Source organism: Alexandromys fortis, unplaced genomic scaffold, assembly GCF_014885135.2.
Source record: "Alexandromys fortis isolate MF-2015 unplaced genomic scaffold, M_Fortis_MF-2015_v1.1 scaffold_50, whole genome shotgun sequence".
In the NCBI taxonomy this organism is placed as follows: domain Eukaryota; kingdom Metazoa; phylum Chordata; class Mammalia; order Rodentia; family Cricetidae; genus Alexandromys; species Alexandromys fortis.
Genome location: NW_026067932.1, coordinates 7,414,491 through 7,435,304, shown reverse-complemented (window position 1 = coordinate 7,435,304; position 20,814 = coordinate 7,414,491). Strand labels below are relative to the sequence as shown.

The 20,814-nt window shown below is 45.2% G+C and overlaps 1 protein-coding gene across 1 annotated transcript in view; it reads right to left on the bottom strand.

Moving 5' to 3' along the window:
• Nucleotides 1-20,814, bottom strand: part of Utp20 (UTP20 small subunit processome component) — a 78,073-nt gene that overhangs the window by 20,003 nt on the left and 37,256 nt on the right. Inside the window, exons 26-40 of the mRNA XM_050145809.1 lie at nucleotides 17,976-18,142; nucleotides 16,502-16,710; nucleotides 13,229-13,372; nucleotides 12,549-12,628; nucleotides 9,690-9,913; nucleotides 8,923-9,067; nucleotides 7,955-8,042; nucleotides 7,197-7,340; nucleotides 6,860-6,910; nucleotides 6,602-6,754; nucleotides 4,955-5,110; nucleotides 4,580-4,720; nucleotides 4,055-4,192; nucleotides 1,536-1,675; nucleotides 1,289-1,371 (exon numbers count right to left, since the gene is read on the bottom strand). Coding sequence (XP_050001766.1) covers nucleotides 1,289-1,371; nucleotides 1,536-1,675; nucleotides 4,055-4,192; nucleotides 4,580-4,720; nucleotides 4,955-5,110; nucleotides 6,602-6,754; nucleotides 6,860-6,910; nucleotides 7,197-7,340; nucleotides 7,955-8,042; nucleotides 8,923-9,067; nucleotides 9,690-9,913; nucleotides 12,549-12,628; nucleotides 13,229-13,372; nucleotides 16,502-16,710; nucleotides 17,976-18,142 — 2,063 coding nt within the window. The remainder of the gene's footprint in view (nucleotides 1-1,288; nucleotides 1,372-1,535; nucleotides 1,676-4,054; nucleotides 4,193-4,579; nucleotides 4,721-4,954; nucleotides 5,111-6,601; nucleotides 6,755-6,859; nucleotides 6,911-7,196; nucleotides 7,341-7,954; nucleotides 8,043-8,922; nucleotides 9,068-9,689; nucleotides 9,914-12,548; nucleotides 12,629-13,228; nucleotides 13,373-16,501; nucleotides 16,711-17,975; nucleotides 18,143-20,814) is intronic.

Here is a 20,814-nt window from a genome sequence, read left to right as displayed (position 1 = left end):
TGATCTCCAATGCAGGCAGGTAGGAGAATAGCGGAGAGCAGTGGGAGTGAGAGGCTGTGGGTTCCACTTTCTCACAGTCGAGAGTCTGATGAGGAACAGAGACAAGGAAACAGGCAATTATTAAAGTATGTGGCCTGGCCAGGACGGGTCATTTGAGAACCGCTGGGCAGGGTGGGGTGGGGAGCACGCTGGGATTAGGATTCTTAGCCAACAGAAGGTTTCCTAAGCAGTGGGCTCGAGTTCCCTTGAAGTATGGAGGCAGCCAGTCGTTACCCCATTAACACAGCATCTCTGTGAATCACCTCACTCCCTGTGCGCGGTCCACTCCTCACCAGGGATGGGAAGAGGCACCCAACTCGCAAAACTCCTCTGAGAATTAAATGAAGTAAATTCTGTAACTGTCCAAACGTGCTTGTTATTCCACCAACTATTAAAAAAGGTAGCCAAGATGTCCCCTCTCTGTCCTTTGCCACTTGGTTGTCTTATGTGGTCGAAGCTCAGCTTCCCCTGTGAAAATCTAGGCAACTGATGGGGTTCTTGACAGGTGCCTGTCAGGATGACAAGATACTGCCCCCTGCTCAAAAAACTGCCTTCATTAGCATCTCATGGTTGTTGAGCATTTCTTGTTTTTGTTTGTTTTTGTAGACCAGGCTGGCCTCGAACTCTCAGAGATCTGCCCGCCTCTGCTTCCTGAGCGCTGGGACTACAGATTGCGCTGCCACACTTGGCTTGTTAAATAAACTAACATATGGAATCAGGAATCAGAAAGTGAAGAACTCTGAGCTCAGCATCATAAAGGACTGTAAGTCAAAGATGCCCTTCATCCTCAACCTGGAGGGAAGTCCCTCCCCTCCACCTTGGCTTGGTCCAGTGATTCAGACTACTCTGGGAAGATGGATAACCAGAAGGTCAAGGCTGTGTCTCAATGTGACAGGCATGCTTTGATGCTGTTGCAATCTAATGACAGAGCAGGCTGCTGCGGAGGAAACAGAAGGAGGAAGAGCTGTCCTGAGGCAGAGAAGTCATGTTCTGTCTGGGCCCAGGATCTCACTGCGGTAGTCAGACCTCTAGGGAAATAAACAGCGGCCCAGAAGTTTACATTATACAACTCAGATGTGCCTCCTGCACAGGCAACTAAGATGTCATAAGAAGAAGCCATTCCTTTAGTTCTGTTGCTCTCTGACTCAGTAACTGCTCCTTACTACAAAGAGAAGAAAAAGCAGTGTGTTTTGCCAACAAGTTACCCATAATAGAGTAAGAATCAAATTTAACAAAGTTTCAAACGTACTTTCTTCACTTGTAACATTTCCCATTTGCTCTTCAAAAGATTTGTAGTCAAAATGGAAGGCTTCCAACACTATCACCAGCAAGCTGTCAAGAAAGGTAGAGACCCTCTGATTAGCAACATCATCTATGACACTAGTGAGCACTGCAGTAACCACATTCAGACAGCGAGTACACACGGCCATCTCACAAAGACCCATCCGGGAAGCAAAGCCCAGGTTCCGTGTCAAAGACAACACAACTGACTGTACCTGACACCCAGCTTCTGGTTGACCTGGCCTGACTGCAGGACGTGAATGAAGTGTTTCAGGTAATACACGTAGGCCGGCCACGCCAGGTGTCTGCAGACAGCGCCGATGACCTCCGTGGCAGCAATGGTTATGTTCTCATGCTGTAACACAAACAAGAGCACCCATGCGCACGCGAGCAATCGCTAATAAAACAGAAGGTTATTCGGTGAACTCCACAGGGCGCAGGCCGTCGGGAATTACACAAGGACTACCTGTTCTTCCACAGGCCACTTCACCAGCCGCTGTCACAGAGTACCTATTTGGACACTGGGTGATTGACAAATAAATCCGACTTACCCTTTCCTACCCCAATCCCTGCAAAGGATGGCATCAATGTCTTTAAATTCTTTAATATTCATTAATATTAATATACTCTGAATTCTTTGCAGAAAAAAAAAAAGCTGTGCCCAAGGTCCAAACCTACACACTATTGCTCTTAAACTAGAAGTGGTCAGAAATAAACCCAGTTGTCACACTCTGGATGCAAGATGCAGCAAGACCACAGTGCTCCCCAAGGGGAAGGATAGAGAGTGAGTGTTTCCATGGCCCGAATTTCCCGTATGCAGAGACTGTGGGGTTCCCGTATAGAACTCCAGAAGAGCCTGCTGGTCTCCAAGTTACAGAGACAGGCTGCGCACGGCAGTTGCAGTCTCCAGGGAGTAGTAGGCCACAGTACGACCGGCGAGAGGGCTGCTTGAAGAGGTTTTCTGATTTGAACAGACACTAATCAGTATACACAAGGAAGGAAAGAACGTTGGCAGGGCCCAGCTAAGGATGGATCCTTAGCCCTCTCTCTCGCGCCGACTGAAAAAGATGCCAAGGCATGAACATGCGAACAGACACGGCGACTGAGGAACTCCAGCAATCATACACATGCAAGCAATTAGAAAAGAACTCTCCCCTACTGGACCTTTTCAGAAGACAACTGGCAGTTTATAAAGCAGTAAGAATATTTACTGTGTATTTTACAGCTAAAATGGGTTAAAAGCAAGTGACAAAATACTTTTGTGATCAATAAGGCAACAGAGGAAAAAAAATCACAAATATCAGGATCAACTAAAAGAAGGAAAATGAAAAATAAGTAAGAAGATTGTAGATCTCAACCCAGCCTTATTAACAAACATGAGAAGTGCAAACTGACAGACAGACTGGACATACAACAGGGCCCTGAGAAATGGCCTAGAAGTCACAAGGACCTTTGAAGGTGAAGGTTCTAAGAGACACCGTGCCAACACCAAAGAAACCTAGGTAGATCCTCTCCAGCTGGGTCTGCTCACATGTCAGTGCCTTTAGATGCTTGCATTGGTTGTTCTTACTGATATTAATTAAAACTGGGATTTAAAGAACCTTTTAAGGCTAGGTGTGGTGGTCCATGACCATAGTCCTGCTACTAAGGAGGGAGAGTTGTATATTCAAGGCCAGACCTCAAGAATAGGGAGAGAAGGATGGAAGGAGCCACAGTCCCAGCACATGCCAGTCTGAGCAGTTCCATTTCTATGCATTCGAGGCAGCCTGTTGTGGAATATTAGCTGACGGTGTGTTACATGTGTTTCTGCTGTGGAACATTTGTTTAGTGATGCAAAGTTGTGCTGCATTCTTTTATGTTGCATTTGTTTAACTCTGTGAAGCTGGGTTACTGTGCCTGTCTAAAACACCTGATGGTCCTAATAATGAGATACATGGCCAGTAGCAAGGCAGGGGAAAGGAGAGGAGAGGCTGGCAGGCAGAGAGGATAAACAGAAGGAGAAAAAGAAGGATCAGGAAGCAAGAGAGACTGAGGAGTGAGAAAAGAAGAGTCCAGCCTTATTCTTATTCACACGCAGTAAGAGTGAAAGTAAGACACACAGAAGTAAGAACAGGAAAAGTCCAGAGGCAAAAGGTAGACGGGATAATTTAAGAAAAGCTGTCAAGAAATAAGCCAAGCTAAGGTCAGGTGTTTATAAATAAGAATAGGACTCTGTGTGTGATTTATTTGGGAGCTGAATGGTGGGCCCCACAAACAGTAAAGAACAACAAAACCAATAACAACAAAAAAACAACCAAAAACAAACAAACAAAAAAAAAACCCACCAACACCACCAGCCTCTCCTACACAATGAATTCAAGGACAGCTTGGGTACAGAGTGAGACTTGGTCTACAAACCAACCAACAAGAAAACCAATAAACCAAACCACACCGGTAACGCAGCAACTGGGAAGCTGAGATGGGTAATTGAGAGTTCAAGGTCAACGTGGGTCACACGGTGAGATCCTTTCTCATTTTAGACATCTAGACATGTCTAGGAAGGGGTTTCGTTTTTAGTGTGGAGGGTTGGCCTGTGCACACAAATAACAGAATAAAAATGTATTTACCATTTCCACAGCATTTACCCTGTGCCAGCAGAGGCTCTAAGGAATCTCAACTACTTCCATGTCCATCTAATCCCGACGATACGTTAATGTGGTTACCAATGTTATACTCCCGAGACCTAAATGCTTACCTTGAGCATTTTCTCATCAAATAGTGGAGTCATGGCATAGGGCATGATGTAATTCTGAAGCGACTTGGACGACAGCACAACCTGCCCGTCCAGCAGTTGTTTGGCCAGCTTCTTCAAGGCTCTTGCTCGTCTGTGGATCTAGAGAATTAGAAGACACGTGCAACGGCTACTGCACACTCTCCTAAAACCACCTGCGCCTCAGCTCCAAGCGCTCTTTCCATGGAAAGTTTAAAGGCGGGAAACTCTGGTCATGGACTAGGTAAGCAAATACCCGGGTGTGGATTTGTTTACAGAAATGCAATCCCCATCACTTAGGAAAACTGGGGAAAGTTGACACTGTTCTGATTTGTATTTGATGATGGTCCGGTCCTCAGGAGATGGTCACGGTCATCTCATATGCACATTTGGGTGATGGCCATGCATACCAGGGAAGGAACCTGAGAACCTGGATACCCGGGACACCTTCCCCAGTAGGCAGAGCTGTCTGGGGTGTACTCTGAAGGCAGGAGAAACAGCCGCGCCTACCTGAATGTGCTTCATGTTCTCGAAGAAGTCCATTTCCGGGTCGTGGCGATGAGTGAGCTGCACCAGATCCTTAAATTCCAGTTGATTGGGGAAAGTTTGAATCAAACAGGAGAGGATCACGGTATAATCATGCCGAACGCTCTGCAAACACCAAGGGGAGACAAAGTATTTTAAACGTATCCGTTTGCCAGTAGATGAGATAAGATAGACGAAAAAGTTATTCATATAAGCAAATCATTTCCTTCAATGTAAGAACTCCCTCCTCCTCAACAGGCCTGGCAACTGTTATTATTTATACTAAACCGGACTGCCCTCCAACAGCAGAAGAGGGAAAACCCCTGCAGACAGCACGAATTAACAGATAAAGCTTCGTACCTCTGTCTGGCTCTTCAACCCTTTCCTCAGTCTCTCCAGGAGGGTCCGGTGAATGATCTCCTTATACTCTTTCTCTGTGACCTTTAAAGCAGCCAGCCTCTGGATGATGCTTGTCAGGCACATGCTGGCATTGTCACTGAGAGACATGTCTCCTACCTGAAAACGAGAATTAGTAACTGTTATCTAGTAATACAACATAGAATAATATTCCCCTACAAAACCTACCTGCAAAACCCTACTAAGAAATGCCTGTGTCTGGGTAGTACTGGTGTACACGCCTTTATCCCAGCACTTGGGAGGCTGAGGCAGGCCAGCCTGGTCTACAGAGCGAGTTCCAGAACAGACAGGGCTACACAGAGACACCCTATCTCAAACCCACACCTCCAAAAAAAATAAAAAGAACTTAGTTCAGAGGTTTTCCCAACTCAGCTAGCAGGCAGTTTCAGACTCCTTAGGCTGAAATTTGACATGCTATCTGAAGAAATAAGCCCTAAATAGAAACTTCGTTGCTCACATCCCAGATGAACTTCTGAGCATCACAGAGTGTAAACACCCCACAGCTACTTGATGCCCTGCAGCTTAGCAACAGTCATGGTTTCATTTTCCCGTTTTAGATTTAATTCCATAGAGTAATACGGCACTTAATATAAACAGCCTTTACTTCTTGTAAATCTTCAATAAAAGCAGACAAACTTTAAGTAACAGTTAACCTAAAAATAAGCATATTGAAATGCCATAAAATTCATCCTTTTATTAAAGTATACAGTTAACAGTTTTCTATTAATTGTGTGAGCACATGTGCATGCATGTGTGTGTGTGAGAACATGCCACAGCACCACCGTGGAGGAGGCAGAGAACCAGCGTTAGGAGTCCGTTCTTGCCTTCCACCCTGGTCACCAGGCAGGGTTTTACAGCTCTGTGTACTCCAGGCTAGCCAGCTTTCAAGCTTTGGGGATTTTCCAGTCCGTTCCCTCCCCCTCTCGCCTTCCATCCGGCTTTTCACATGTGTTCTGGGGACTGAACTCAGGTCATCAGTCTTGACTGGCAAATGAGCCCCCGTGCTGGCCCCTGATGGGTTTTAGAAGATGATGAAGGCTGTTCAGCCATGGTTGACATCTCTCCAAAGGGTTTCATCACTGCTGTTCCTCCCTACAGCTCTAGGTAAACACTCGCTTGTCTTTAAGACAGGGCCAGCTGTGGTGTGCATGGTGGTAGGGGATGCTAGAGGTGGAGGCAGGAAGATCGTGAGTCTGAGGTCGGCCTGGTCTACATAGAGTTCCCGTTCAGACAGGACTGCAGTGAGACCCTGTCTGTAAACACACTCACCAAACCAAAACACAGGGTCCTGCTCTGTAGACCAGGCTGGCATCAAACCTATGCCCCTTCTGTCCTGCCTCCTCAGCAGCGAGACTGTGGAAGGGTGCCGCCATGCTCGGGCAATGTATACTTGGTGTTTGCCCAAGTGCTTCCATGTGTTTACCAACATTTTCATCTTTTGAGTCATAAGAGTAGCAGAAAGTGCTTCACAAAACAAAAATCTGCCCAAAAAAAATCCCTGTCCTCTTTCTAAAATAAATTCAGGAATTAGGTCACAGTATTTAGTGGCGTACTATCAAAACAGTCTGAGCGTGAGCCGCGTACACGCACCTCCATGTTATAGAAACAGTTATGTATCACAGGGACTAGGTAGTCGGCATCCACCGTCTGCATTTCCTTTACGGTAGAGGTGATGGTCTGGAACGCTGAGAATCGCACGTCAAAGTTGATGTCATCGAGATGCCTTTTATCAAAGGCATTAAGCTACAAGATATAAAGGGAAAATCATATAGAGGGATAGATATTAGGGTTAATAAACCAAAATGACAATACTTTTGAAGTCAAAAAGGAATTAGATTTCTCTCTTACCTTTACAATGTCTGTAACATATTTTAGTCCACTTTCAAAATCAGACAGACTCTGAAAAGAAAGGGCAATGTGTTTATTTTTGGAGTTGATGAGGGAGTTGCTCAGTGCGTAGCCCAGGTTGGCCCTACCCTCCCAGACACTGGGACTGCAGGTCTGCGGGAGCATTCCTGGCTATGAGCATAATTATTTATGGATAAAACCATAGCCTTTCTGCTCTAACCGCCTCAGTTCCCCATTCAACTGCACATACACCGTACTGGATCAAAGGTGGCTGGCTCCAGTGTTTTACGGGACAGAGAGAAAGGGCAGTTTGGGGTCACAAATGCCTGCTGCATACCTGGAAAACAGTGCACAGCAACTGTCTCGACAACTTGTTCTGAATAACTGAGAAGAGTTTGGCCAGAGGTCTGAGGAAGCTGCTGGGGTTCAGACAATGCTGTAACAAGTTCTGCACTGTCACCAGGATGTCAAGCTCTGTATCCTGAGAATCAGGAGAAACTGCATTTCAGTATTTCATACAACATTACAGGCACGCACACGCATTCACATGTACAAGTGTTACTTATTTAAGATCTGGTTTTGATACTTGGAACAATACTGCCTCTGCCTCCTCCGTGCTGGGATTACAGGTGTGCACCACCACACCCAGCTCAGTTTATATTTTATGACAGTGATGGAAACAGTTACAAATATTGGAAAAAATTATTTCATGGCATTTAAAAAAATTAGCATTTTAACACAAAATCTAGTTACGGTTTCTTCCTTCAATTCTAATGAGGATGAACGGGAGTTTGAAGCACTGTCTCTCCGGTTCATGAATCACAGCAGAGCCAACAGCATGAGCCCACCAAGGAAAACAAACGCTTCTGGCTGTCTACAGATTTGCAGGCTTCTATCTGCAGTGTCCAGTGATGCCTTGTCTCCCATCTACTCTAGCCCAACCCCCTCCCCGTATTTCAAATGCTGGACTTCTATACAGCCTTAAGTTTTCTGGATCAAATGTATCACAGAGATCAACCAACAAGATCACCTATAAACAAAGACGCCTAATGGGATAGCACCCTCTGAAGACACAGGAACCGCTATGAACTGTACCTGTGCAACATTGCCGTGGAGGAGGAAGGGAAGGAGAAGAGTGATGAGGAGAGAGCTCTGCTCTCTGTCCTTCATGAACTTGCTGATCCTAAAGGAGACAATGGACAGGTGAGGAAGATGTGGGGAAGGAGGCTCTGAGCGCCAGGCCGCAGACCACCGTCAGCTGCGCAGCGGACACTCTCACTCCCCGTACGGCTCCATCATTTCCACCGTATCTGGCTGTCTAGGTGGCTCCTGATGTCAGGGCTGTCATCAGGCAGGAAATGACCCACTAAAGGTTTTACACACAATATTCCAATGTAATTCCATCGGCAGCATCACGACAGAGGAATTGTTCAGCCCCATGTTGTATAGAGAGAAACTGAGACCCAGAGGGAGAGGCTGTAGTGTGTTGGGAAGCATCAGCGGGTCTGTGACTCTGGCCTTTCTGGAGCTTAAGGGTTCATCATCTTTCCACTACCGCACCCATAAGTCGGGACAAAACTTAGCGATCACTTACAGAAACTTAGAAATGTAAATAAAACGTTCCAGCTTCTAGCAGATCCCAGATTATCACTTTATGTTGTGGAAAGTAATATTAAAGGTTGTCCATGTTTCATAATGCTTATATCAAAATTTAAGATAAAATCATTTTTTTTACTAACTTTGCCTTTATAGAAACTGATTATATACTATTAATTTTACTGCCAAAGACTTTTTTTAAAAAACAGGCTTGAGTCTTCAGTTTGTTCTTTCTAGTATTTTTCAGTGATCTAAGAAAACCTGAGAGTCTGATTAAGCAGCTACGCAAAGGAGGAACCAGCAAATCTTTAGTCTGACTCTGGCTTAAACCCAGCATCTTACAGGTGACATTTTAGAAGATTCCTTTTCCCTAATTTGTTCAAAATTGTTAACTGACAAACAAGATAAAAGTTTTAAAAACTTTAAACCCCGAACGTTAATCTTAACCGTTAACGCCAGTCACTCACTTGGAAAGAATGCCGAGCTCCTTACTGACTTGTGCCCTGTTCTTTTTCTTCTTCACCTTCTCTGCACTGATTGTGGTTTTGCTGAGGTACTGCAGAATTGCAGGCACGTGGGGCAGAATCAATCTCCCTCCCACAGTGAGAGGCTCTGAAACAGGGATTGTTTAAATTAACCTTTCGTCAGCATTATATACTATCCCCTTGATGACAGACAAGGACAGTATTCAACTATTAAGAGCATTTAAATTTCAACTCTAATCATTAAATAACATTCTCTTCCTTAAAAGAGAGACACCAGTAGCTAAATCAGAAATGTATTTATTTAATCAATTATTCATTCATATATTTTATATTTGATTTTTTGAGGCAGGATTTCTCTGTGTACTCCTGGCTCTTTAGACCAGGCTGGCCTTAAACTCACAGAGATCCTCCCTGCCTCTGCCTCCCAAGTGATGGGATTAAAGGCGTCCGCCACCACTGCCTAGCTTTTAAATTACAAATTCATAAAAGACCTTAGGGTCCGTAAATCCAGGAACTGTTGGGGTACCGTGACAGGAAGAATCTGGGTGCAACAGTGCAAAGTATTTCCCAGTTTCCTGGAGGACGACTAAGAACTTCCTGGTAGCAGTCATCCACGTTCCTACCCATGCAATCAATTTCAGATTACACACGTCTCTGAAACAAGGCATTTTCCAGACCAGATGACTCTGTTCTGGGGCCACAGCTACCGCTGACGTCTATGAGTCACCGGCTCTGTGCAGCGCACGCACCTGTGTCGTCAGCCACCTCGGCATACACACAGCCAGTCACTGGCAAGCTCAGTACTGTTTCTGTGGGCTCGAAATCTGGAAGGTTGAGAAGGTCATCGACTATGTCCATTACGATGCTCGCTGTGGCATCGGACAGATTCTTTGCTGAGAGAACGGCAAAGACGTTGGTCAGGACATCGCATTCTGGGTGTCCGGGTCTCTGTTTAGCCAGAAGAGGGAAGTATCTGTAAGGAGAAAGACCCTGTGATAAGCACCTCACTTCTCAGTATGTTTATGTCTAAAGCATTCCATAAGAGTTTCTACGTGATTTTAACATGTAAATGAAGAGAACGTACTTTAAAATCCAGAACTCAATGGCTAATTCTAAGCACTCTATAAACATTACTTAGATTTACATGTATTTATTTAGACTTCGTGACATCCCTGTGAGGTGCCATCACTGCACATCATGGATGAAGGGCAGACCCACTAAAACTACTGAGCTACCATACGAAGAAGCACAGCTGAGACTTGAGTCACTGCTGGACTTCCGGTCTTAAGCATTTTCTAAAGGGCCATATGAAAGTTCCGTACGCCTTTAACCCCAGCACTCAGAAGGCATAGGCAGGTGGATCTCTGTCAGTTCGAGGCCAGCCTGGTCTACAAGAGCTAGTTCTAGGACAGGCTCCAAAGCCACAGAGAAACCCTGTCTCAACCAAAAAAAAAAAAAAAAAAAAAAAAGTTCCGTACTCAGTAATAAGGTTTCTAAAATGAAATGTCTAGAAACTCATTAGACCAATGTACTACAGCACGAGACAGGGGCTGTTTGTAAACATACAGAACTCAGAGAACACAATCACTTGGAGAGGATGAAGCCATCCTAATAATAAAACACTCAGAAAAAATTAGAATATTCTCCACATAGAAATATATCAAATAATTTACAGGAAAAGAAAACACGGGTAGATTAACTTCATCAATTCTTTATCACTGGCCATGTGAAGAGGAGGAACGGTGCAGGGAGACACACTCGTGAAAGAGAAATGGTCTCTGCTCTTTGAGAATTTTAGGTGGGTTAACTACAGAGGGAGAATACAAGCCAGGTGTGAAGACAGGGACTTGTGGCACCGAGAAAGCGCAAAGGAAGAAACAGGGAACGTGGGGGACACGCGAGACAAAGGTGTATGTCATGATTAGAACCAGGGCAGCTAAGTCAGTGCCAAGGCTCCCAGATCACAGTGGCTGTCCTGGCTCATTGCCATTTTTTTTTTAAATGAACATGTCTCCATCTGATAGCAAGTGTTAGCTATCTTGAGTTCACTGAAGTTTTGAGACAACTGCTCTTCCTTGTAAGATCAAAGATAGCACATACCGTTCACCTCCAAGTGTTTAGTGCCGCTACACCTCTCTATAGACGGGAAAATCAACTTTAACATCTGATGCCGTGTAAGTGGCAGTTTTACTTTACATTTTTATCGCACTGATTCATTTTTGTGTGTATGCACGAGTGTGAGGGTTTCCTACTGAGCAGGACACATGGAAGGCCAGAGGGCACCTTGTCCGAATCAGTTCTCTCCTTCCTCCAGCCACGTGGTCCTAAGGGATCAAACTCAGGCCGTGTGCCCTTTACCCGATGAACCACAGGGCTGGAACTGGTCGACGCCAGCCCTTGTTATTTGCTTCTGGAAAGAGTAGCGTTCTTATGAAGTAGTTTGTGACACATTTATTCACTAATTCTTTCACAGACAACTATGTGTGTGTGTGTGTTCACTGGGATTCTATGTCATGAAAGCAAACAGCGGGAGTCCCAGCACAGGACAGGGTTCTGGTGACCAAACTTTAGTCTTTTGAAAGAGCGGCAAGGGCTTGTAACTGCTGGGCTATCTCTCCAGCCCATTATCTGCTTTCTCAGAAAATGAGGAAGACATTTCAGGATTCATGAAGTGGTGTTCAGTGTGGATGTGCCTTGAATCAGGGACCAAATAAAGTCAGAAGGAGCTGCACTGCAGCCTTGGCCTGTCTGTACACATCACCATGAAACTTCCTCAAATACGACCACAGAGCACTGCTTACAGACGCTCAGAGGTGAGATACACAATCAGGTTTGTCATCAAATGTGGAAACAGTGGAGTGAGGCCTTTCCTTACAACAGGCTCCCTACTGGTAGAATGAACAGATGAAGAAAATGATGTTTCTGGGTTTTAGGGGAAGCCTGTTTAATAACAAGAAAATATTCATGCCATAATGGTAAACGATGAAATACAAAATGAAAAACTGACTATACAACATAACCCTAATTTTGTAAAAACCGATGCCATAATTTTAAACAACAGATCGATATCAAAGCTTAACCTGACATAGGAGCTGTGTGTTTATTTGGACAGGAGTTTTAATTCTCCCTTCAAGAGGGAACTGGGAAGAAGATGTACTGGACTATCAGTGAACACACGAGCATTTGTTTCTGAGCACAGGAAAGTTACGTGACGTCATCACTTGTAGGATCTACATCCTACTTCCCCGGCCAGCTCAGATGAAATGACCGATGCAGTCATCACACACGCAGGAATGCGCCATCGACTGCCATGCCTAGGCATGCACTGTGCATTTCTAGGCATGCACCTTGCATTTTATGTGCACTGACGCTTGTGTCGATCACATTGCGAGGTGTAATTTTAACCTACTTTTCCATCCTCTAAAAAGCTGGATGTTTTTACAAGAAAGAAAAGATGTCTGAGTACATGTTTGTCCCGCTTTTTACATATACAATGTATTTATGTACGGTAATATACCCCATAAACGCACCCACCAGACAGTGGATGGCCTCAGACCAGCTCTGAGCAGACTGGAGCACTGCTCTTTCTTAGAGGAAAGAAGTCTTACCTTGCATTTCTGCTCCAGATACTAATTAGCTTCAGCAGAGGAGTAGGCGAATACTGACTCTCAGATCCAAGCCTGCAGACCTAGGACGGCAAATGAAGGCATATAAACCACAGAGACGCACAGGAGAAACAAGAACAACCACTAAACAGAGGAAGCACCACAGCGGAGACCACACAGAAAGGACAGATGGAGGAAGAGAAGGGAGCGACGGTGGGCCATGGGCCATCTAGAGACTGGGACCAGCTGTCTGGGGAGTCAATGACTGAGTTTAAACAGCTAGAAACTGTTCTCAAAATCAAGTCCCTCCTGCAGTCTTCTTAGCTAATACACCAGTTACCATAACAACTGGCCACAAGCAGAGAAACCTGAAAAGAAATGCTGATGAACACAAGCGCCTTCCCGTGTGCTGACACGTGGCGCTATGGCAGCTAGAGCAGACTTCTTAAGGCACACAGTCATACTCAAGCTAACCGTCAGTATAAATGCTACGGAATTTAAAAACCGACTTTTGATCTTCAGGTCTAACTAAGGTTCTAACAACCTGCAGATGTTAGAGTCTTGATGTAAGAAAGCAGAGCAGACAACATTTGTGTCTGGGTGGCAGACTATGTTAGTGAATAAAAAACACTGGGAGAAGCAGACGGTGTCAGGCAGGACAGAGAAATCAAATCAAGGTTTACCTGAGGCCAAACTGCACCATGAAACACGGCATCAATTTCTTCCGCTCTGAACTGATAGGATTCCCAATCCAAAAAGATATCGCTGATCATCTTGATTCCCAGACGTCTTAAGTTTTTCAGCGGGTTAATAAACCTTAATTGTATCTGTGAACAAATGTCTTTTTCAGACACAGACACACATACTATCCCCCCTACCCCCACAACCTGATTCCTTAGAGACACTCTTGCTCATGTGGCAGAGAAAAAAGAGGCTTGGGGAAGCTCCCTAACTCCAGTTCCTGGAGATCTGGTGCCCTCTTCTGGCCTTCAAGGGCACTGCATGCACATGGTGTACAGACATACAGTGAAAAAAAGCAGTAACAGAAATAAATATGTCTGTGTGGGGGCAGAGAGGCTGGAGAATCACAGCAAACACTAAACAGACATGACGTTTCCTTCCCTAGGCGGTGTGAAGTCATAACTACGCAGGCCATCTGTTCAGGCTCAAACTAGACATATTTACTGAGTTCCCTTCAGTGGCATTATAGCCAAAGTCTGTATAGGAGGGACTGAAAATTCTGAAGAGTTTGACATGTGAGGAGTTTTATAAACCTGGGAATGACAAATATCATGCAGAATTTCCACTGGATATTAAAGAATGAAAGGGTTTATTCCAGAGAGAAGAGACAAGGGCTTCAGAGTGATGCTCTCCAAACACACACTGTTAAAAGGAACTAATCAAAGATGCCTCAAACCTGATCACCTCTCTACCTGATCAATACACTGTGAGCGTTAGATTTTCCTACAGCCTTTCCTAAACCATCCTGGAACCCAGGGCGGCAAAGGAAATCCTCTTATGCAGTGAACGTCAAGTCCACGTCCAAGACACAACAAAGAAAACTAAGAGGGGGCCACTTGCCACGAGAAGCCCACGCTCCAGCCAACAGAGACAGCTCAGTCTGAAATGACTCATTTTAAATCAAGAGCCTATGACCCAGCATGCTTCATTCGCCAAGTAAGGCCAAGGAAGCATGAGATCTCACACGCCATCTGCCTTCACTCGCCTTCCTACTCAAGCTGCAGAGGAAATAACAGGTGAACACAAGAAGGTGCCACGTGACAAATCATTCTGATCCTGCTTCCTCTGTCGGGAGCACCTGTGCTGCCCCTGGAGTCAGGTTTGGGGGAAGATAAAAACCACCACTGACCTTAAAAACATGGCACTGTGATCGTCTGGACACATGACAACAGACACATGAACACGGCACTGTGATCGTCTGGACACATGACAATGGACACTTATGTATGCACTGTGATCGTCTGGACACATGACAAGCAGCCCTAGCAAACAAGACGCCCACCATTCTCCAGCTCTGCTCTTCCCATGGGCAGGAGGGGCACACTCTGTCCATTTCTACAACTAGAGTTCCAGCTGTCCAGCTTACTCCATAAGTGTTGACCAAGCCAGAGGAAAGCCCGGAAAATAAGCATTTGGAGGCTTTATGGATATTTGTACACGGCCACCACTTCAATGGACAAACACTACAAAACCAGTTACTACCTAACAACACACTGCATGTCAGCCAACACCGCAAAGGCTATCAAAGCCGTAAAGAGCAAGTGTGTAACTGAGCTCAAACACACACCAGGACAAATCACCGTGGGGCGACTCATCATGCCTCTTAGAGGAACTCCTCGGACCTGTTTAAAAGAGCAAGAAGCTCCACTTCCGTGAGCAAGCCTAACACCTCAGGAACTAATGAACCATGAAATTGCACAAATGATCCTCTGAGTTACACAATGCTGGCTTGGGAGCATGGCCCATTACTGAGTAACTTCTAAGTTAATCGAAAGTCCAAAGGCCGCGTCTTTACGAAACCTCACACTTCTGGACTTAGCACGTGCACAGGTGCTCCCCTCTGCTGCGCTGAAGCTGAGATGACAATGTGCGTCGTCTTCTTTAAGCTCACATAGGACAGAGTTTCCCATGACCTCGCTTTGGTGTCAGTCTTCGTTTTTCTAAGCCTCTTTCCCACAAAGCAACCAAGGCAATAAATATTTTTCTTTCTGTATTTTTTGGTTGTTTCTGAGACAGGGTCTTACTATGGAGCCCTTGCCAGCCCTCAATCTCACGCTGTAGACCAGGCTGGCCTTGAAGTCAACAGAGATGAACCAGCCCCTGCTTCCAGAGCGCTGGTATTAATGGTGTGTGCCCACACCTGGGTAGCTCGTAATCCTCTCGCCTCTGCGTCCTCCAGCAGATCCAACTGGTGTGGCCACCACAGCTGTGGCAGCGTCCTTATCACGCCTCCGCTCAAGGTCTATCAGGAATTCCCCAGTAGGAAGGAAGTTTTCATACTTCCAAGCAAATACGTGTGGTATCACCAACCTCACTTATGGGATGCTTCCCCCTCACTGCACTCTAGACACCCTGGCCCCGTCTCTTCTTAGAACACACTGGAGCTGTGCCACCCCAGGGGGTCAGCTCTTGCTGACTCATTCCAATTTACAGCTACCTAAAAACCAGCTGAGAATCCTGACAGCCAACTTCTACCTAAGATGGCGTTCAGAAGGCAGTTCACCGGGCATATTATGAATCAACAGACAACTCTTTCTTTCTTTCTTTCTTTCTTTCTTTCTTTCTTTCTTTCTTTCTTTCTTTCTTTCTTTTCTCTCTCTCTCTCTCTCTCTCTCTCTCTCTCTCTCCTTTCTTTCTTTTCTTTTTACTCTTATTTCACACGCGTTGGTGATTTGCCTGCATGTATGAGATGTTGGAGCCCCTGGAACTGGAGTTACAGACAGCTGTGAGCTGCCATATGGGTGCTGGGAATCGAACCCAGGTTCTTGAGAAGAACAGCCGGTGCTCTTAACCGCTGAGCCATCTCACCAGCTCCCAGAGACAACTTCGACAAACTGAAATTTATGTCCATTTGTTAATAACAGCCACAGTTCAAAAGACAAAATGGAAGCCTGGGTCTTTCCTTCAAACCCAATTGCTCCAAGGGCCTCCTGTTTATCATAATGTACAACCTTCTTCCCTCCCGTCCTCAAGGCCACATTCCTATTTCAACAGAACAGGTCTGGAAAACAATTTAGAAAACATCTACAGCGCTTACCTGCCGGCAGTAGGTCAGCTACCTAAGCAGTCCTGCTCATCACTCTGCTTATTTATCAAAGACTGCACTGGCTCCAGCACTGATTTCCCAGTCTAACAAGGGTTCTAGGAGAAGATTTAACCTGGGAAGCCACTGTGATTCAGATGCCGCTGAGAAGCGAGCATCTCCGGTCTCTCACCTTCTCCCGCTGGTCAAGGATGTGCGAGACTGTGGCCGTCATACACAGCAGGATCTGCAGGATCTTTGGCAGGTACGCGCTGATCAGGTGGCTGACGTTCTTCAGAACCACCTCCAGGCTGTTTAAGATGCCATGCTGACGGCCCACGGGAAGGACCTTAGATAAATCCAAATCCTCCACCGCCCGAAGAACTGCAGAGTGGCACTCCCCTAGGGACAGAGAGGATGTGGGGTTCAGGGAAACGCTGGTCTCTGAGCGCAGCATCCCTCCCACCCCTAAATAGTGCAGCGTTCCTAGAGACGCGTTACTGTAGGGGACAATGCACTTCTCTCATAGGTTACTTCCCAATTTTTATGAAAATGCTCAGGGAGCCAGCAAGTTTGGTTTTACTGTCCACATTTCAGATAGGGAAACTGAGGGATAAAGAAAGATAAGGGTAGGGGCTGGAGAGGTGGCTCAGAGGTTAAGAGCACTGCCTGCTCTTCCAAAGGTCCTGAGTTCAATTCCCAGCAACCACATGGTGGCTCACAACCATCTGAAATGGGGTCTGGTGCCCTCTTCTGGCCTGCAGGCATACAAGCAGATAGAATACTGTATAAATAATAAATAAATAAATATTAAAAAAAAAAAAGATAAGGTAGTTGGAGGGCTGACTCTCAGAACAAATCTCACCCAATTTTATTATTTTTCTTTTTTGAGATAGGGTCTAATTATGTAGCTATGGCTGTCCTGGAACTCACTATGTAGACTAGGCTGGCTTCAAACTATCAGAGATCCACCTGCCTCTGCTTCCCAAGTGCTGGAACTAAAGGTGTGCATGCCTGGCTGGCCCAATTTAAAAATCGCCATTCCTGAACACTGGAGTCACTGAGTTGTGCTGAGTTTGGCAGTCATGGATCTCCTAGAAGATTAAGAATACAGTGTCCTCGTTGGGCCTGAACTGTTATACTTCTTCACTGCTTTCCAGCTGAGCCCAGCAGCTGGGACACAGGAGACAGACAAGCTGCTGCTCAACAGGTAAATGATTCTGTGGATAAATAAATGACTAAATCGCTAGAGTTCTGGTTAATTCTTACAGCTTGTTCTTTATCTCTTGGGGTGCTGGGACTGACTCTCTTTCCCCCTTCCCCTGTGTGTCTGTGTGTATTTAAACAGTCTCAGTATGTAGCCCTGGCTGACCCAGAATCATTACGTAGACCAGTCTAGCACATGGTCTGTATAATGAGTGGTCCTTGTCATTGTTCACTGGTAGAAACGGACAACAAAATGCACATTTTCTATCGAAGACTCCTAATGCAAGGTCTCCTGACAACCCTGGGCTCGACTGTGAGACCAGCTAAGTTTACAGTGAACCGTATTTCCGCAAAGAGACATCAGAGGGGTGGGAGGAAGCAGTCCATTACAAAGATTTCTCCCAGGAACGTCAAGGGTTGCCACAAAGGCGTGCATTGGGTCAGAGGCAGTGAGTAGCTACCATTCTTGAAATGCTTCACAGGTTCAGACAGCAGATCTAAGAAGAACTGGATCTCTTCAGGCTGGGTTCCAGCGAGGAAGCGCAGAACGATGGCCATGCGGGTGCCCGAGGCAGACTTCCCCTGGGTTTTGCTCCCGGTCTTATTCTTCATCCGCCCATATAAAATTCTGAAAAGTCAAAACAGCGTTATCTACATGCAGCTGCTTGTTCTACTACAAGCCTTAGAGAGCTACTCCAAAGACTTCAAAGAATATACTATAAAGTTAGAGAAAAAGAAAACAGGTACTATGAGAAAGGATAAACAAGGCTAGCAGGAAGCAGGAAACAGAAAATGAAAAGGCTAGAAGGTAATTCACTGTATGCGAGAAAAAAGCAATAAAACAGGCAAGTCAAGGATAAGTTAAATCAAGGATAAGTGAAAACAATAATATAGATAGTAAAAGGAAGTGAAATTAAGAACCTGGAAGAAAAAAGAAACATATAAACCAGCAAAAGAAAAAAAAAATGAGGGAGAGGAAGAGGGAGTCAGATCTCTCTGTGTGGTCCAGGCCAGCCAGAGCTCCAACGAGGCCCTATCTCAAGTCTCACAAACAAAATAAACAGAACAAAAATCACATGGGACTTATCTAGTTTTACAAGAAAACTTTAAAAAGCTTTTCAGGAAAAATATAATTCATAGCACATAGAAAAGAGGAAAAACTTTTTTTTCTTTACGCGACATGGATGAGTTAATGAGTGAAAGTAAAAGCCAACACTAATTTTGCTTATAAACATAGAACATCACTCCCCATTCCCTCCAACACCTTAGACTAACCTATAACTCCAAGCACAGCATCTCTCCCACCCCTTCCTTCCTTGTGCTGCCAACACTGGCTTTGAACCTGGCTTCCAGGACTGCATGCATGCAGAACCATAATGAGCTCAAAATACGCTTCTCTTTTAGTTTTTTAAAGATTATTACTTATTTTATTTTGCTTGCATTAAGTGTGTGCCTGGTGGCCAGAGGACATCTAACATTGTGAACAGTGGTAATTGAACAGGGTCCTCGGCATGAGCATCAAGTGTTCTTATCCCCTGAGCATCTCTCAGCCTTCACATCACAGGCTCATCGCAGGAAATGCAGCAGAGAGCGATCAGCACACGTATGGGATAAGACAGAGGAAAGGCTCATGGTAAAAAGTTAACATGACCTTTTTTTTTTTTTTTTTTTTTTTGTTTTTGTTTTTTTTTTTTTTTGTTTTCCGAGACAGGGTTTCTCTGTGGCTTTGGAGCCTGTCCTGGAACTAGCTCTGTAGACCAGGCTGGTCTCGAACTCACAGAGATCAGCCTGCCTCTGCCTCCCGAGTGCTGGGATTAAAGGCGTGCGCCACGGCTTTTTTTTTTTTTTTTCGAGACAGGGTTTCTCTGTGGCTTTGGAGCCTGTCCTGGAACTAGCTCTGTAGACCAGGCTGGTCTCGAACTCACAGAGATCAGCCTGCCTCTGCCTCCCGAGTGCTGGGATTAAAGGCGTGCGCCACCATCGCCGGCTAACATGACCATTTTAATACATGCTTAGTAACAGGAGTCAACATCCACCCCTCAAACTCTTAAATACTTAATAAAAGCTATAGTGTTTGTTTGAGACAGGGTCTCATTATGCAGCTGTCTGCCCTGGAACTTGCTGTGTGGACCAGGCTGGCTTGTCATGTGGACACCAGCACCCTCTGCTTCCCTGGGTGCTGGGATGAAAGGCAGGTAACCCAGCCAACAGCCACATTTGAGTACAATAAAACTAACTGATGACACTCAGAACCTGAATATATGATTTAAAAATTTTTAATATTAAGACATCTTTAAACTATTAGAGGCCTAAAAAACTTTTGAATGAGTTTACCTATGGTCATTACTATTTTTAGAAATTAAAACCGAGTAATTTTTAAAATAATGTTTTATGAATTTACTTAAGTAAAACATCATGTTTATTACAGGTTAATATAAATAACTTTCCAATGAAAAAAATAATTACATCTCAGCATTCACGAGACTAAAGGCTGTTTTATTTCTGACTGGTTTAAGAGACGATGACCAGATGTTCACATGGCTTCAGCATCTAACCCACTGGGGTGGGAGGAAATAATTTTGGCTATTCCACTTTGATGCCAAACAAATGGCAATTGGCTGCAACATGGCATATGGAACTCTATCAACATACTCTATAAACTGTTTCATTCAAGTCTATTCCTCTTGAGCTATGCACACCGACTCTGTAACATGCACCCATTACTTGAGCTGTGCACACCGACTCTGTAACATGCACCCGTTACTTGAGCTGTGCACAGACTCTGTAGCATGCACCCGTTACTTGGAAAACAGTGAGAGAACAAGTCATGTAGAAATGTCAAAGGCTGATTGTTATTCCCTTGGAAACTACAGCTCCCAGACTTCTCCTGGATTACTGTCACCTGTGCGCCGGGCGTGCCCAGGTGCGGGTCTCCCAGATAACCTTGCGCCCCCCCCCGTTAAAAGCGAGCCTCCACGAGGTCTCGCTCTCTCTCACCCCCCACCCTTGTGTGTCTGCACATCCCTTTGGAGCACCCACTACAGTTTTCTCTCATCATAACCTGTCTAACCTCTTAACCTACAAAGGTTTACAAACCTTACCCCCTTCTCGAGTTCTTTCCCTTCAGGTGGCGCTGATGGAAGATACAACCCTCAATTTCCAATCTTGTCAACCTCTCAATATTTCAAATCTTCTACCTCAACCTAATGCTAATGATTCCCCATCCCACTCCTGCATTGAGGTCCTAGAGGACCTACTACCCCACCCCTCACATATACAGGAGGGCAGTCTGTCCCAGGC